We start from the raw sequence: 15,960 nt of genomic DNA, 5'->3' as shown, positions 1-15,960 counted from the left end.
ATGGTGTCGGTGAACCTTCCATGGAATTAGTGGAAGAGATCCTATGTAGGGTTCCACCTCAATCTCTTGTTCGATTCAGAACCGTATGTAAGCAATGGAATTCTCTTTTTGACGACAAGAAGTTTGTGAACGATCAGTTGGCTCGATCACAACCACAATTCATCTTCCGGACTGATGATTCTAAGATTTATTCGGTAGCCGTTGATTTCAACGGTCCACGGATAGAGGTCCATGAGTTAACCTTAGACATTCCTGGTTTGAAATGTGACATGCCAGTATGGATGTTCGACTATGTACATTGTGATGGCTTGTTGTTTTGTAGGTTCCAGTTTAGAGGGCTCCTGATTTGGTTACCCATGTTGAGACAAACTAAACGGTACGGATCCCAACATAGTTATCCAACTGCCCAATATGACATAGGTTATGATAACAAGAAACGATACAAGATGTTGGATTATAATTATGAATTTGATCCATCAATAAAATCTTGGATTTATGAGATTGGGTTATATTCAAAGAAAGTCAAAGATTTCGGGTCTGATAGTACATGGTCAGCTATCCAATCAAATAGCGTATCTCTGAATGGAACTTTGTATTGGGCTGGTGTAGATGTAAACAATGGTGTTTTCATTAGAAGCTTCAGTTTTTCAACAGAGAGACGAACGACTGTTTGCCATCTACCGTTTAAGTACGATGACGACAATGTTCTATCCCTTGCGGTTTTTAGGAAAGATCGTCTTTCATTGCTAAAGTTATGCAATAAAACATCAAAGATAAATATTTGGTTGACAAAGAACAATATTAATAATAGGGAGGTAGGATTAGAAGAGGCCGTGGTGTGGATAAAACTCATGACAGTGTTAATACCTAACTTCCCTAAATTTTCGTTTTTTTGGTATAATCGTCCTGACCTAACTTACTTTCTAGACAACAGCGATGCTAAGAGGCTCGTCATCTGTTGTTATGATGAAACTAAGCAGGCTTATATCTACATCATAAAAGGAAATATGTTGAAAAAATTCAAAATAGATCAGTTTGAAGTTCTACCTTGTCAAACTTGTCCTTATCTCCATACTTATATCCCCAGTTTGGTTCGGCCTTTATGGGTCAAAGAGGACAACAAAAATTAACGTTTACATTATGTTTTGACTTTTTGTATTAATCACCAAAAACCTCAAGATAATTAATTAAATATATCTCCCAATGAACGAAAACTGAGATGTAATCCTTTGTTTTAAGAGGGAGAGCAAGATGAAGATCCATTGTTCAGCTATATAAATATTAATAAGACTTAAGTTAATATTTTAAATCCTATTTTAAAATCTAAGAAAATATTATAATGCAAGAGTATGACTTAAAGGTTTCTTAGACTATCCTCATTGGTAGTCCTTAGATGTTTTTTAGGAAATTTTTTCGGTATAGATATTAATTATTAATGAAACATAAGCTAAGAATTGAAACAAACGTTTCTAATTTTAGGACCAAAAGAAATGTTTCTTAGTGGACAGGTGGCGCGATATGAATGGTGAAATGAGATTAATGGGGTAAATTTTTTTTGGCATTTCTCTTTCATTTTCGTGTGTTCTCTCTTCATGTTGTGTGTTATGTTTTTACTTTTTAATGTTTTGTGTTTTAATTTTAAATGTTGTATGTTATTTTATGTTTTTATTATTAAAATATGTTTCTATGATATATAAAATAATTTTGAATATTTTAAGTTATTAATTATTATTTTACTATATTTATTACTAAGAAACACCTTAACTTGGTTCTACCAATAATCAACAAAATTTTCCTTTTCTCTTAACAAAGTTTCTTCTTTCCTTTTTATTATTAAAAATTGCCTTAAGAAACAACTAAGAAACACACTAATGAGGATAGTCTTATATGTTCTTTCTAATATTCCATTGCTGGTCGTTGTTTTGTCATTTATCATAGTCGATTGTCTTTTTCTCTGTTGTTGGATTCTTATGTGAATAAATTAAGGCTTCTTTAGTTAAAGTTTTCTTTAGTTAAAATACCAAATTGCAAAGACTTTTTTCATCACTTGCCCGTAAAAAATTCGAAGAACATCAAACATAAGAGGATGAGACTATCACATATGCTTTCGCAAACTCCCGTTTTCGCAAGACTTCCGTAACCACAATCGCAAATATATAGTAAAATACTAATTTAAACCAGTTATGCGCAGAATATCATAAAAACATTCTATATCCTCAAAATTATTTAATAAGATGTGTGTATCATAAAGAATAATAATACAAGGTATTTTTTTAGAAACTATAACTATTTGGAGAGTGTGTAATGTATATATAGGTTCATCCATATTTAATGTTAAGATGAGAACATGTATATTAGTCACATATTTATCTTACAAAATGTTAAAGTTGATATTTTTATAGTGTTATATACTTATATATGTACGTACATGTACTTTAGCATATATCCATATTGTTACGTAGGCATTTGTTCTGGTCACAATATGAGCTGATTGTAAGAAAGTTACGCTAAAGCAAGTAGGACACACTATTATTCTTTATTTAGATAATAGCAAATAGAAGGGGTAAACAATTTAGAGATTGGTGACCTTCTACGTGACATAGAAAACCTGGAGATAGTAGTAGCTAGCTCAAGTATCTAGCATTTCATCACATACAAGACAATTATTGAAAACAGGGAAAACAACAACACATATATCGGGGATATGCTTGTTAGCTAGGCAGTTTTAACTGCTTTTGCTGAGCCTTTGGTGCATAAAGTAGAACATGCGTTGGTGCATTGTTCAACTGCTCCATTCACAATTTCACTTGCATCTACTTTATCGAAACAATATTAGAATTAATAATTTTTTTTCTTTGATTGAACAATCTAATAATAGTAATAATTAATAACGATAATGATGAGGTAATGCTTTACCAGAGTTTTGGAGAGTAGTTAAGGTACCACACACAGAAGATGCACACCCCGATTTGCAGAATTTATTGACATCATCACCTTGAGTCAGAAGTAAAATTCATGCAACTTGCGTCAAAATCTTGATCCAACTGGTAAAAGACATAATTTAATAAAACATTACGATAAATAAACTAAATTACCAGAGTTTTGGAGAATGTCATTTGTATAACCCGGAGGACATGTCGTCCCCGCAACATCTTTGCACGAACAGAGTTGTGCACAAAGTTGCTTAGAATTTCCAATAACACGGCATAAATTATAACAGGTTCTAGATTCCCCGTTCGGGCAACAACTCTTTGCTTCGACTTGAATCTGCGATATGACAAGACTCATTATGAGCACAATTAAAATCATATTTTTGCCTTCAATCTTTTGACTGATTAATTACTTGTTTGATCACAAAATGTGTGAAACACTTAAAACTATGAACTTGTATTGATGAAATGGTGATGAAACAAGACTCGCTTATATACTAGTCGTTCTACAGTACTGTTTATTGTACGTACTACCACAAACATCATTTCATACATTGATCACTTGCTCTATTGAGCCTACACGACACACTTGCTTGCATGTGATTGGATAATTGAAACCTAATAAATTGACCGAAATTATGAAAAAGACTTTGCAATGTCGATTTTATAATAACACAGATTTGACATAAGAAATATGAAACACGTTATAACAAATAATTTGACAGAAGATACACAAAGGCCCATTAGTGCAAAAACGATCCAAGCCCACTTATTCTTCTCAACTTGGTGTAATTAGCAAGCCCAAGTCCACCTCTTCATCGTCCATGTCTAACCATCGCCAAGCCCTGTGCCGCGTACCTCTGCTCAATGGTCGAAGACTCCATTGGAGTAAGGTAACAATAGTGCTGCTTTGGTTAGACATATATCTTACTTGAAATCTGGCTTTAGCTATCTTTAGGTTTTTGAAGTTTGGTTATCAAGATATACGGATCTTTGGTCTCTGTTCTTTGATATGCTCTAGCAAAAGCGGTATTATTGATCTTGAACGCTTTATGTTCAATGACGAATACCAGTTAAGCTAGTCACCTGATGATTCCAAGCATCTTCTCCTAGCAACCCCCTTCATAAGGATCCCATACCAAATAGTATCTATTGCGTTTTCCCGAAGTGATCCAACCCTTATGCTTTGGGAATCAAAGCAATCCTTAACCGACTACATAACCATAGTTCCCGGAATCTTCGCTGACCTATTACTGTGGGTTATCACCCTGGTGGATATCGATGCTTTGACTCCTTTTTCAACGTCACAGAGTCAGATGACCGTGACCACTCAACTGTCCTTTGAAGCTCTCGAGGATGGCCTGTCATTGTACCTTGATCTCACATGTGCCATTAGACTTCCAAGCTCTTGGTTCATAGCTCTCTTGGATCCTACAATTGATGTTTTCTTCTTTTCATCTCTTGGCATTGGAGAATGCCTCTTGTATTGTTCTTGTTTTGTTTCAAACTTTGGCTCTTGCTCATTCTCTGCACTTGTAACGACTTTAAATTTTGATTGAATGAAGCAAAGGGTTTTGACAAAAAAAAAAAAAAAAAAGACACGTTGTAAACTTTTCTGTCGCGATAAATGGTTAATCAAACAGAAGAACAAAAATGGAAAGAAAAAACAAATCGTCTTACATGCATATATACCCGATAAAACGAGCACTGAATAGTGAAATCTTAAACGAACTTTTAAATCCCGCTGCAACAATTTGGTCTTGGAAAATTTAGAACTGGTGAAAAGAGGTATTATTTAGTGGTAAATTGGTAATGATTAATTTTAGTTTTCTTTTTGGTATTATTTTGTGTATTTGTTTTCATGTATTAGGGACATGTTTTACCAACAGAGAAATTCTTACAAATTTTAAAACATATAGTGAACTCTTTTTTGTTGTTGGTGGTAGGTGTGAGAATTAAATGTGTTGCGTTGAAGCCGTTATCACATGCTCTATTGAGCCTACATACTTGCTTGCAAGCTAAGTGATTGGGTTTACAGCTAATAAATTGACAGAAAAAAGAGTTTGCAATGTCGATTGATATGCTCAAATTAAACCCTAGAGCTACTCTCTCAAATTAAGAGATCAATGCAGTACTTAGGGGTCGAATTCTACAAGGACTCAAGACTACACAATAAATTATAGAGTTTTCCAATTATGCTAAACAGATTAAATTGAATTAAAATAAATGCAATGCAAAATATTAAATAAAAGCTGTGTAAGTTCAGATGATCAAAAAGCTAGGCCTAGGGAATTTCTCAGGAAATTATGAATTATAAATCAATCAATAAATTAATAAGGTTCAAACAATTAAGAACAGATCTAGAACTCTAAACACTTTTGTAAATTAAATCAGTTCTCACTGCAAATAATATCTAAATTTAAAACCAGAAAATCCAAATCTCTTTGTAAAATTCTAGGTTAAAAATCAGCAATAAAATCAGGTTTAGATTGTTCACAAAATTATTAAATCAAATCTCTTTGCAAGAAATAATTTTGCTCATCAAAAGTTTTTATCAGGAAAATCAATTATATTCTCATATCAATTTATTTTCCTAAAGTATTAATTCTAGATGGTCAATCAAGGATTAATATGAAGAACAACCTAAGATGAAGATCTAGATAGATAATGAATCCTAAATAAACAGATCTAATAATTCATAAAAACCCTATGAAAAACCCTGAACCTAACAAGCAAACTACTCAGACATATTCAATGAAAAACAAAACATAATTCTGAATAATAAGCAATTGAAATTAAAAAGAGTAAGAAAGAGTTCAAGAATTCTTCTCTACAAAGCAGATCTCTCTCTCCCAAAAGCTCTCAAAATCTCACAAGGTTGCAGGAAAAATAAAACTTGATAGAATACAACTTAAGGGTTTGGAAAACCTAAAAATACTATTTATATGTCCTAAAACACGTCAGGGACTTGTGTTGCAATTATGGAAAACTTTGGGGTAGATTTGTAAAACTTCCAAATTTGGTTTTTCTCGTTGGCAATAAGGGTGTCGACCGATGCCATATAGGTGTCGATCGACACCATCTCCTCTGATTGATTCCAAGTTGATTTCTTGCGGATTATTGCTCCAAACTGATCCAGATTGCTCCACTTTGCTTCTTTCATGCTAAAAACCTGTAAAGACTCAAAAACAATCTAGAAACAAATGAAAAGACACTAAAAGACTCCTTACATCATGGTTAAAAACCACAAAAACCATGATATATCAACTCCCCCAGACTTAGCCTTTGCTTGCCCTCAAGCAAAGCATAAACTTAGACCTGTGAAAGAGGTTTGAAAACAGGGAACTCACTCAATTGCAGATTATTCTTATTCACACTCTTCATTTACCTGACTCAAGAACTTACTTCTTATACTCAACCATGATTAGCATCAACATTCCTTACTCAAATCCCACAATCCCTTGGAATCTCTGAAATCTCCATTGTCATCTCATTAGTCAATATTAAAGCATAAATAAGGTGAATTCTTACCTTGGGTGTGGATTCTCTTCAGGCCAAGACATTCTTCTTACATCTCCTTTCCTCTCCCTTTTCTCACTTCCATTCTTTTTTTTTTTTTTTCAAAGGTGTAAGCGAATACCGGGGTCATCAGTAATTTACCTACCTCTCGCTTCCAAGCTTTGTGTGATCATTTGACTCAAGAGTAGAATAATGAGGTCACTGGTAATTTACCTACCTCTCTAAACTGATCAAAATCATCTCATCTTTTATTCTCTTTTTTCTAATTTTTTTTTTTTTTTAAAAGCACTGAAGGGAAGAGAGAGGGAAGACATACTTTGAAAAATTGCACTGTCTTGTATGGCCTGAAGAAGAAGTCTAGTCCACTGATTTCCAACCCCAAAGTAAGAGATTAAGTCCGGTAAAAATCCTGATAAAAGTTGAGACAACGTTGGATCAATCAGATATCCATTGAATAAGGGCTTTCAGGATTGTTGATAAGGCTCATAGTCTTTCTAAGCTTCAGTTCTGAGATCAAGCATAAACAAGTAATCATTAGAGTGTTAGCCAAATAAGAGAAATCATTAGTCAAGACCATAATTCCCAAAGACAAAAAGAAAAATTTTGAAAAATTTGACTCAAACTTTATGGTTTTGACTGACACAACTGAAACTCAAAAACAGAAAACATAGTTAGTAGATAACCTCCCCCAGACTTAAACAACACTGTCCCCAGTGTTATCAAGTAAGAGGAAAGAAAAAATAGAAATAAAATAAACAAAAATCAAAATCAAAAGAAAAAAAAAACCTACTAGTGGGTTGCCTCCCACTAAGCGCTTGTTTTCAGTCATTAGCTTGACTGTGTTGGAGCTCAGGCATCCGGAGGAGCAGAACATGGCATTGAAGTCCTCTTCATCCAAGGTGGTGTATAAGCTTTAGGTGCATGAGGTCTGCCAAGGATGTTAGGAACAGGACCAGGGCGGGATTTAGAGATTGGTTTGCCTCTCTTATGTCCTGCAAAATCATCAACAGAAGAAACAAGCACTCTACGATAATCTCGTGGCTTGGTTAACTGCAAAACAGTTTTTATCTCTTTGAAATTCTTATTGATGATAGGAAGAAGTTTAGGAGAAGGAGAGGTGTACCTTTGCCTTACCTGAGGGCTCTGGAGTGTGGATTGATGACTCTTCTGTTTGGGAACAGGTTTCTGACTTGGAGCATCAGTTTTGGACAAGCTTTGTCGCGGTCGTGGAGGGGTGTCGATCGATGCCTCCTTGTTGGTGTCGATCGACACTGAGCCTGATGCCCGTGTTGCAGAAACTTTTTCAACAGAAAAAGTCTGTCCATTAATAGTAGGAGCCCTCCTCAGCTTATCCATCTCAAAATGCATGCTCAATCCATCCACATTCAGTGTTATGTGTCCCTTCTGCACATCTATGATGGCACCAGCTGTAGCCAAGAAAGATCTTCCTAAGATGAGAGGATCTTTAGGCTCTTGATCATACTTCAGCACCACAAAGTCAGTGGGAATCATGAAGTTGCCAACCTTAACTGGAATATCCTCTAAAACACCTTCAGGAGTTCTTCGGGAGCGATCAGCCAAGATAAGAGAAATCTGAGTTGGCTTGAATTCTGTCATCCCAAGTCTCACAGCAACAGAATGTGGCATCAAGTTGATGCTAGAACCAAGGTCACAAAGTGAGTTTGAGAACCTTCCTGCGGAGATTGAGCAATCAAGAACAAAGCTTCCAGGATCTGGTAACTTCTCTGCAGTCCTACATTGAATGATTGCACTCACTTCCTTAGAGACAACCACCTCCTGCTTCCTCTCTTTCTTCCTCTGTGAAGGTTGGTTTAACAGAATTGCACGGACATCCTTAGTAAGCAGTGCTCCTTCTTTAGGGCTCAAACCATTGGATACCATTTTCTTGACATAGCGCTTAAGTGGTGGTGAAAGCTTTACTGCATCAATCAATGGCATCTCAATCATCACCTTGTCCATCATTGCTTTGCATCTAGCTTCCTCCATCTCTTGCTTAGACTTTCTTGGCTTGGGAAAAGGAACCTTAGGCTTGTAGACCCTTTCAACTGTTGGAACCTGAGATTTCGCAGCTTTTGGTTCCGTCTGAGATGAGTGTCGATCGATACCCAGGTGGTGTCGATCGACACCATCATCTGAAACCGAGAATTTTGTCGATTTTTCACCCAGTTCGGCAGAAGCAATTTCAACAGTATCTTCATCCCTCATAGATATGGCATTGCAAGCATGTTTAGGGTTTGACTCAGTTCTTCCAGGAAGAAAACCCTCTTGTCGTTTGACAGATCCAGCAGTCTGAATAACCTGATTCTCCAACTTCTTGACATGAATGTTCAATGCTTCTATCTTCCCATTCAGCTCAGTGTAGACATTGTCAATCTTTCCATTGAATGTCACTGTCAAATGCTCCTGTCCTTGTAGAAGCTGCTCAAGCATGGCCTCCATTCTACTCTCAGAAGAAGTCTTAGGAGGTGGAGACTGATAAAATGAATTCCCATAGGTTCTTGTATATCCATTGTTCTGTTGCTGCTTTTGGTCACCATTGTAAGGCCTGTTGCCTTGCTGATTTCCAAACCGCTATCCCTGATTCCCATACACATAGTTCACATCTTCTTCTTGGTGTCCTTGATAAGGTTCTGGCTCATATGTCTCAACCTCAGCAGCAAAATGAACAGATTTCTTACCCATAAGGAGATTATGCACTGAATCCAGCTTAGCATTAACAAAAGCTAACTGGTTTGAATCAAATCCTCCATGAATTCTCTTCCTTTCAGCATCTGCTCCCTTAGTGCTATTGCTAGAAGCCAAATTCTCAATCAAAACTTCAGCATCTTCTGGAAATCTTGTTTTGAAATTCCCATGACTTGCAGCATCCAAAGCTAACTGATACTTCCAGTCACACCCTCTGAAAAAGATACTCAGCAATTGTACCCTTGAAAAACGATGGTGTGGACAATCCCTCTGATAAGCTTTGAATCTCACCCAAGCTGCCTTGAAAGCTTCATCTGGTCTTTGCTTGAAAGTGGATAGCTTGACTCTCAACTCATCTGACATTGCATCATCATAGAAATGGTTGAGGAAAGCCACTTTGACTTGTTGCCAAGATGTCAAAGATCCAGCTGGCAACTGCTTCAACCACTGAGATGCCTCTCCTGCAAGTGAGTATGGGAAGAGCTTGCAGAATATGAAGTCCTCAGTCACTCCATTAGCCTTGATACAGGTCACAAGATCCTCAAAATGCTCAATATGGTCCAGAGGCTTCTCATTGGGCAAAGCAGAGAAAGGTCTCTGTCCAACCAGTTGGAAGTAAGCAGGCTTCAACTCAAAATAGTTCCTCTGGAATGGAGGAGGAACAATAGCAGACCGGTTCTCATACACCAGATTAGCCCGGTTGTAGTCAGCAATGGTCCTGATCAGATCCCGGTTTTGGTCCTATCTTCGAACTGGGTTCTGTACGTGGTTGGCAGCTCCACGCACGTCTGCAGGTGGGTGTCGATCGATGCCACCTGGTTGGTGTCGATCGACACCAAGATCTGGATCATCAACAACACCAGCTTCCTGGTTCACGACAGCCTGTTCGTTGACAACAGGTTCAGGAATCACATTTCCTTCTGCATCAAGCTTTTTGCCCTGCTCATTGCGCAAGTGGCCCTCTTGATCCCTCAAAACACCAGCCTCATCACGCATCAGAATGATCGTATTAACCATCTTCAGAGATTTGGCTGCTTTTTTGTTCTCACGCTCAAGTTTTCCTAACTCTTGGTTTGAAAGCTTCAGAATTGGACCAGTCTTGTTGCTCCTTGTGTTAGGCTTATTAGGCATACACCTGAAACACCAAAGAGAAGAAAAACAAAAACGTGTAAGTTTCAAATAAAAAGAAAAATTTAGACAAAATCTAAAACTCAAATCTAATGGTAGATCAAAGAGTCCCCGGCAACGGCGCCAAAATTTGATATGCTCAAATTAAACCCTAGAGCTACTCTCTCAAATTAAGAGGTCAATGCAGTACTTAGGGGTCGAATTCCACAAGGACTCAAGACTACACAATAAATTATAGAGTTTTCCAATTATGCTAAACAAATTAAATTGAATTAAAATAAATGCAATGCAAAATATTAAATAAAAGCTGTGTAAGTTCAGATGATCAAAAAGCTAGGCCTAGGGAATTTCTCAGGAAATTATGAATTATAAATCAATCAATAAATTAATTAAGGTTCAAACAATTAAGAACAGATCTAGAACTCTAAACACTTTTGTAAATTAAATCAGTTCTCACTGCAAATAATATCTAAATTTAAAACCAGAAAATCCAAATCTCTTTGTAAAATTCTAGGTTAAAAATCAGCAATAAAATCAGGTTTAGATTGTTCACAAAATTATTAAATCAAATCTCTTTGCAAGAAATAATTTTGCTCATCAAAAGGTTTTATCAGGAAAATCAATTATATTCTCATATCAATTTATTTTCCTAAAGTATTAATTCTAGATGCCCAATCAAGGATTAATATGAAGAACAACCTAAGATGAAGATCTAGATAGATAATGAATCCTAAATAAACAGATCTAATAATTCATAAAAACCCTATGAAAAACCCTGAACCTAACAAGCAAACTACTCAGACATATTCAATGAAGAACAAAACATAATTCTGAATAATAAGCAATTGAAATTAAAAAGAGTAAGAAAGAGTTCAAGAATTCTTCTCTACAAAGCAGATCTCTCTCTCCCAAAAGCTCTCAAAATCTCACAGGGTTGTAGGAAAAATAAAACTAGATAGAATACAGCTTAAGGGTTTGGAAAACCTAAAAATACTATTTATATGTCCTAAAACACGTCAGGGATTTGTGTTGCAATTATGGAAAACTTTGGGGCAGATTTGTAAAACTTCCAAATTTGGTTTTTCTCGTTGGCAATAAGGGTGTCGACCGATGCCATATAGGTGTCGATCGACACCATCTCCTCTGATTGATTCCAAGTTGATTTCTTGCGGATTATTGCTCCAAACTGATCCAGATTGCTCCACTTTGCTCCTTTCATGCTAAAAACCTGTAAAGACTCAAAAACAATCTAGAAACAAATGAAAAGACACTAAAAGACTCCTTATATCATGGTTAAAAACCACAAAAACCATGATATATCATCGATTTTTTAAAAACACAGATGTTGACATAAGAAATACAAAACATGTTATGAAAAATAATATCTAGAAGATACAAAAAACACATTAATTTTTTTGGAAAAATTAAACAGAAGAACAAAACTGTAAACCTCGTCTTTGGTTGAATAAGACCACAAATTTTTTTTTTTTTTTTGAAAAAGGGCTTTCTATTAATTGCATAAAAAAGAAAATATTACAAAAGCCCAGCCCGGCTTTAGATTGTTTTTAAGGGCCAAAGCCCAGCAACAAAGGAAACACATTGTAAAGGATTCTAGAGTGAACCTAGGAAGCCTAGGTTAAACCATGCATAGGCGATGGAATAGTAATCGATCTGATTCTGAGAATCACCGTAGTAGAAGGAAGAGAGACGAGATCAACCCTAAATGAGGCGAGAGTTGAGAATCACAGTGTAGAGAACCAAAGTTGAAGCATGAGAGAAGAGACGGTCGGATTTGTTGCCCTGAAGGAGTCGATCCGATTCCTGACAGTGGAGTCGATGAGTTTGAGTAAAGATTCAACCGATCGGGAGCTTTGTCGATGAAGTCGAGCGTTTCTCTCAGCCCAGAGAGTATACAGAGAGCACTGCCACGCCAACAAGCATAAACGTTTGGTCTCCTTCGAACCACGCAGATTGCTCATTTGATCTATGGTTGTAGCCCAGTTCCTGCAAGGTTGAAGTGTACATCTAGTGGCGATGCGGTTCCAGACTGACCAAGAGTAGTCACAAACGAAGAACAAGTGGTCTCGACTTTCACAACAGGAATTACAGAGAAGGCACCGAGGGTATGTTTGGATTCCCCAGCTAATGATCCGATCTCTAGTTGGGCAGCGGTTCAGGGTTATCAACCAAGTTAAGAAGCTATGTCTAGGGATCCCTCCTTTATTCCAGACTGCTCGCCACCAAGGTACCAAATCATGCTGGTGGGAGATACAGTCGTAAACCCCGCGAGTTGAGTACCTTTGATACACCTTGCCCCCCATTTCCCACTCATAGTGATCTTCTTCATCAGACAAGTATATAGTAGTTAAGTGAGCTTGTAAAGATACCTGGCTTTCAGATCGGGGATTTGGAAGACTCCAGTTGCCATGGCGATAGAGTTGATTCAGAGTTGCTTGAGCACGGATGCCTAGTCTAGCAGGAGATAGGAAGTTTGATAGGTTTCCAAAAGGCGACCAGTTGTCAGTCCAAAACCTACAGGTAGTACCATTTCCCACTCTTAGCTTGATCCAGTTGTAGGCTAAATCTTTCACTTTGAGAAGCTTGTTTGCTAACCATGAGTAGTTTGGTCTCTTTTTCATTGTCCAGAAGCTACTCAACGACCCACGCAAAAAATGAAGTCTATACCAGGCCACCCAAACCGATCCTGAACAAAAGAAGAGAAGCCAGATGAGCTTCAGAACACACGCCGTATTCCAGGTAGCCAAATCTCTTATTCCCAAGCCACCATGTTCCTTCGATTTAGTTACTGATTCCCACGAAACCCTTGCACTATGATGACCCTCTAGATGACCTTTCCACAGGAAGGCACTGCACATGGAGTTTATCTTGCGGATGCAAGCTTTAGGGAGCATGAAGGTTGAGCACCAAAAGTTAGAGATGCCTGCTAGTACCGTGTTTATAAGCACTAGACGACCGGCCAAAGATAAGGACTTTGTACACCAATTGTTAATTTTCCTCTTAACTTGTTGCAGTAAAGGTTCACAGTTCTGAAGAGTGAGCTTTTTCGTGCAGAGGGGAACACCAAGGTAACGAACAGGTAGAGTGCCATGAGGGAGACCCGTTGCAGATGTGATTGAGATAACTTCTTCCTCCGTTAGGCCACCACTGTAGAAGGAGGACTTTTGAAGGCTTATGGCAAGACCTGATCTCTCTTCAAATTCTTTTAGAACCTCCAAGACATTTTGAACCGAGCCTAGTGAGCCATCAACAAAGATGAGGAGGTCATCTGCGAAACAAAGGTGGGTGAGTTTAGCTGTGTCACAGTGATGATGGTAACCAATCTTCCCCTCCTCTGCAGCCTTGTTCAGCAATAGAGAGAGATTGTTCATGGCTATGACAAAAAGGTAAGGAGAAAGAGGGTCTCCCTGCCTCAATCCTCTCTTTCCTTTGAAATAACCTTGAACTGTGCCATTGTAGCCAACCGTGAAGTTTGGTGTGCAGATACAAGCCTGAAGCCATCGAAGGTATTGGTTCGGAATATCTAGAGCCTGCAAGCAGGTAAAAAGAAATTCCCAGGATAGTGTGTCAAAAGCTTTTGCAATATCTACTTTAATAACTATCCTTTTTGGTCCTTCTGATTTATGGTAACCATTGACTATTTCAGCAGCTAAGACTGTATTCTCCAGGAGTAGGCGATCCTTGACAAAAGCCGTTTGATTTGGAAGGATTAGCGAGGGGAGTATCGGCTTTAAATTTGCAACAAGAAGCTTTGAGACCACTTTGTAGAGAGTATTCAGACAGGAGATGGGCCGGTAGTCCTTGATTGATGATGCACCTGATTTCTTTGGAACCAAGGCCAAGATAGTGGCATTAGTGGAGGAAGGAAGGAAAGCAGTGTGGAAGAACTGTGTGATCGAAGTGATGACTTCCGGTCCTAGTATGCTCCATGCCGCCTTGTAAAAGCCTGACGTGTAACCATCCGGTCCTGGCGCCTTATTAGCATTCAGCTTATGCATTACAGTAGTGATGTCAGAGGAGGATGGAACCGCAAGCATAAGTTGTGAGTGTTGAGTAGTGGTCCGAAAGGGATTTAAAGCTCGGAACCATTCAAGGGAAGACCGGAGAGAACTGCGTGGAAGGTCATCTGGGCCAAGGATGGACTTGAAATGAGTAATTGCATGATTGCTCATTTCGTCAGGGTCAAGAAGTAACTCTCCTGAGTCCAGCAAGAAGGATCTGATGGTGTTGTAATGAGCTCGTGCCTGACACATTTTATGAAAGTAAGAGGTATTCAAATCACCTTCTCTTAGCCAGTTCACCCGAGATTTTTGCCTAAAGTAGCTCTCTTCTATTACTCTCAGAAAATTCAATTTTGTATGCAGGTCTCGCTCTTGCTGAAAAGTAGATGGGGAAGGATTTTGCAATGCCTGTACCTGTACATCCATCAACAAACGGTTAGTTTCACTCACTCTCTCTTGTATTTGTGAAAAATTCTCTCTATTTATTTGTTTCAAGTCTCTCTTTATGGTCTTTTGCTTCCAGCATAGGTCGGATAAATTAGAAGCAAAGCTTCCGGCCTGAGTCCAAGCTTCCTCAACAAGATGGTGAAAGTTATGGTGCTTTGTTAGGTAGTTAAAGAACTTAAAGGGACGAGTTCCAGATTTTGGGTGTTGATACGCAAGGTCAACAAGGCTAGGAGTGTGGTCAGAGGGCAAGGGGGGGGGAGGAAGGTAGATGTGCCATTGGGGAAAAGAGTTAACCAGTGTTCGTTTACCAATACTTGGTCTAGCTTTTTAGCTACCGGAGATGCAGGCTGGTTATTTGTCCAGGTAAAGAAAGACCCTTGAAACCTTAGATCAAAGAGTTCCAACTGAGAGAAATAGTCACTCAATTCTGTCATTTGAGGCGTTAAGTAGTTTATGCCTGGAGAGGAGTGTTCTTCGAAGTGGATAATTTGATTGAAATCACCCCCAACGAGCCATGGAGAAGTGTGGAGGGCAAAAGAACTCTGGATCTGCAGGAGCTCAACCCATAGATCAGTTCTCTCTTCTTTTATATTTGAAGCATACACTGAGGTGAAAACAAACTGAAATTTGTTTGCAACGTTTACTTCACAGGTGAGTGATTGCCTCGACTGATGCATTACTGTGATAGTAGCAGGATCCTTCCAGATTACGATGATTCTTCCGTCATCATCAGACATATGATTAGAGGTAAACTTCCAACCCGGGCATGCTTTAGCCATTACCTGGTTCAGAGTAAGATCTTTGACATGTGTTTCCAAAAGTGCACCAAAAAGCGGCTTGTTGCTATTAAGCCAATTACTAACGGGCTGATGCTTATCCAGATTATTTAAACCGCGGATATTCCAAAAAAAGTGCCTTGTATCCATTATTAATGAGAAAAGGGTTCTCCCTCTAAAGAAGGAGAGCAAACAGATCCACTTGTGACACTTGATGCGATAGGTGAAGGCTGATTTGTGTTAACAAGAAGAGGGGGTGAATGAAGGGATGGGTGAGATCGGGAACGTTTTAGTGAAAGAGGTAGAACTTTTTCTGGGGTATGGGGGTAAGGATACGGGAGACCCGAGAGAGTTATAGCTGCAGGGAGACTGAGGATATAGGCCCCAGTGGGGGCAATAGGTTGGGAAGGGATTGCGGTAGAAGATGGAAGTGGA

The 15,960-nt window shown here is 38.2% G+C and overlaps 2 protein-coding genes and 1 pseudogene across 3 annotated transcripts; 1 reads left to right on the top strand and 2 right to left on the bottom strand.

The window, feature by feature from the left end:
* Positions 1–1,315, top strand: LOC109130013 (putative F-box only protein 11; annotated as a pseudogene). Its single transcript, XR_015585636.1, has one exon. The product of XR_015585636.1 is annotated as a putative F-box only protein 11 (transcript).
* A 1,202-nt stretch (positions 1,316–2,517) lies between these two features.
* Positions 2,518–3,337, bottom strand: LOC104758431 (thionin). The gene is made up of 3 exons (XM_010481295.3): positions 3,096–3,337; positions 2,917–2,994; positions 2,518–2,813 (listed from the first exon to the last, which is right to left on the bottom strand). Exons 1-3 carry the CDS (start codon positions 3,307–3,309, stop codon positions 2,716–2,718), a joined length of 390 nt encoding a protein of 129 aa, XP_010479597.3. The 5' UTR covers positions 3,310–3,337; the 3' UTR covers positions 2,518–2,715.
* Positions 3,338–13,943: 10,606 nt separating this feature from the next.
* LOC147924798 (uncharacterized) lies at positions 13,944–15,675 on the bottom strand. Its single transcript, XM_087496958.1, has 4 exons — positions 15,058–15,675; positions 14,639–14,716; positions 14,119–14,545; positions 13,944–14,029 (listed from the first exon to the last, which is right to left on the bottom strand). The coding sequence occupies exons 1-4, from the start codon at positions 15,673–15,675 to the stop codon at positions 13,944–13,946; spliced, it is 1,209 nt and encodes a 402-aa protein (XP_087353084.1).
* Between the last annotated feature and the right edge of the window lie 285 nt (positions 15,676–15,960).

Source organism: Camelina sativa, chromosome 17 (genome assembly GCF_030686135.1).
Source record: "Camelina sativa cultivar CO46 ecotype springtype chromosome 17, ASM3068613v1".
NCBI lineage: Eukaryota > Viridiplantae > Streptophyta > Magnoliopsida > Brassicales > Brassicaceae > Camelina > Camelina sativa.
This window is presented reverse-complemented; position numbering and strand designations above follow the sequence as displayed.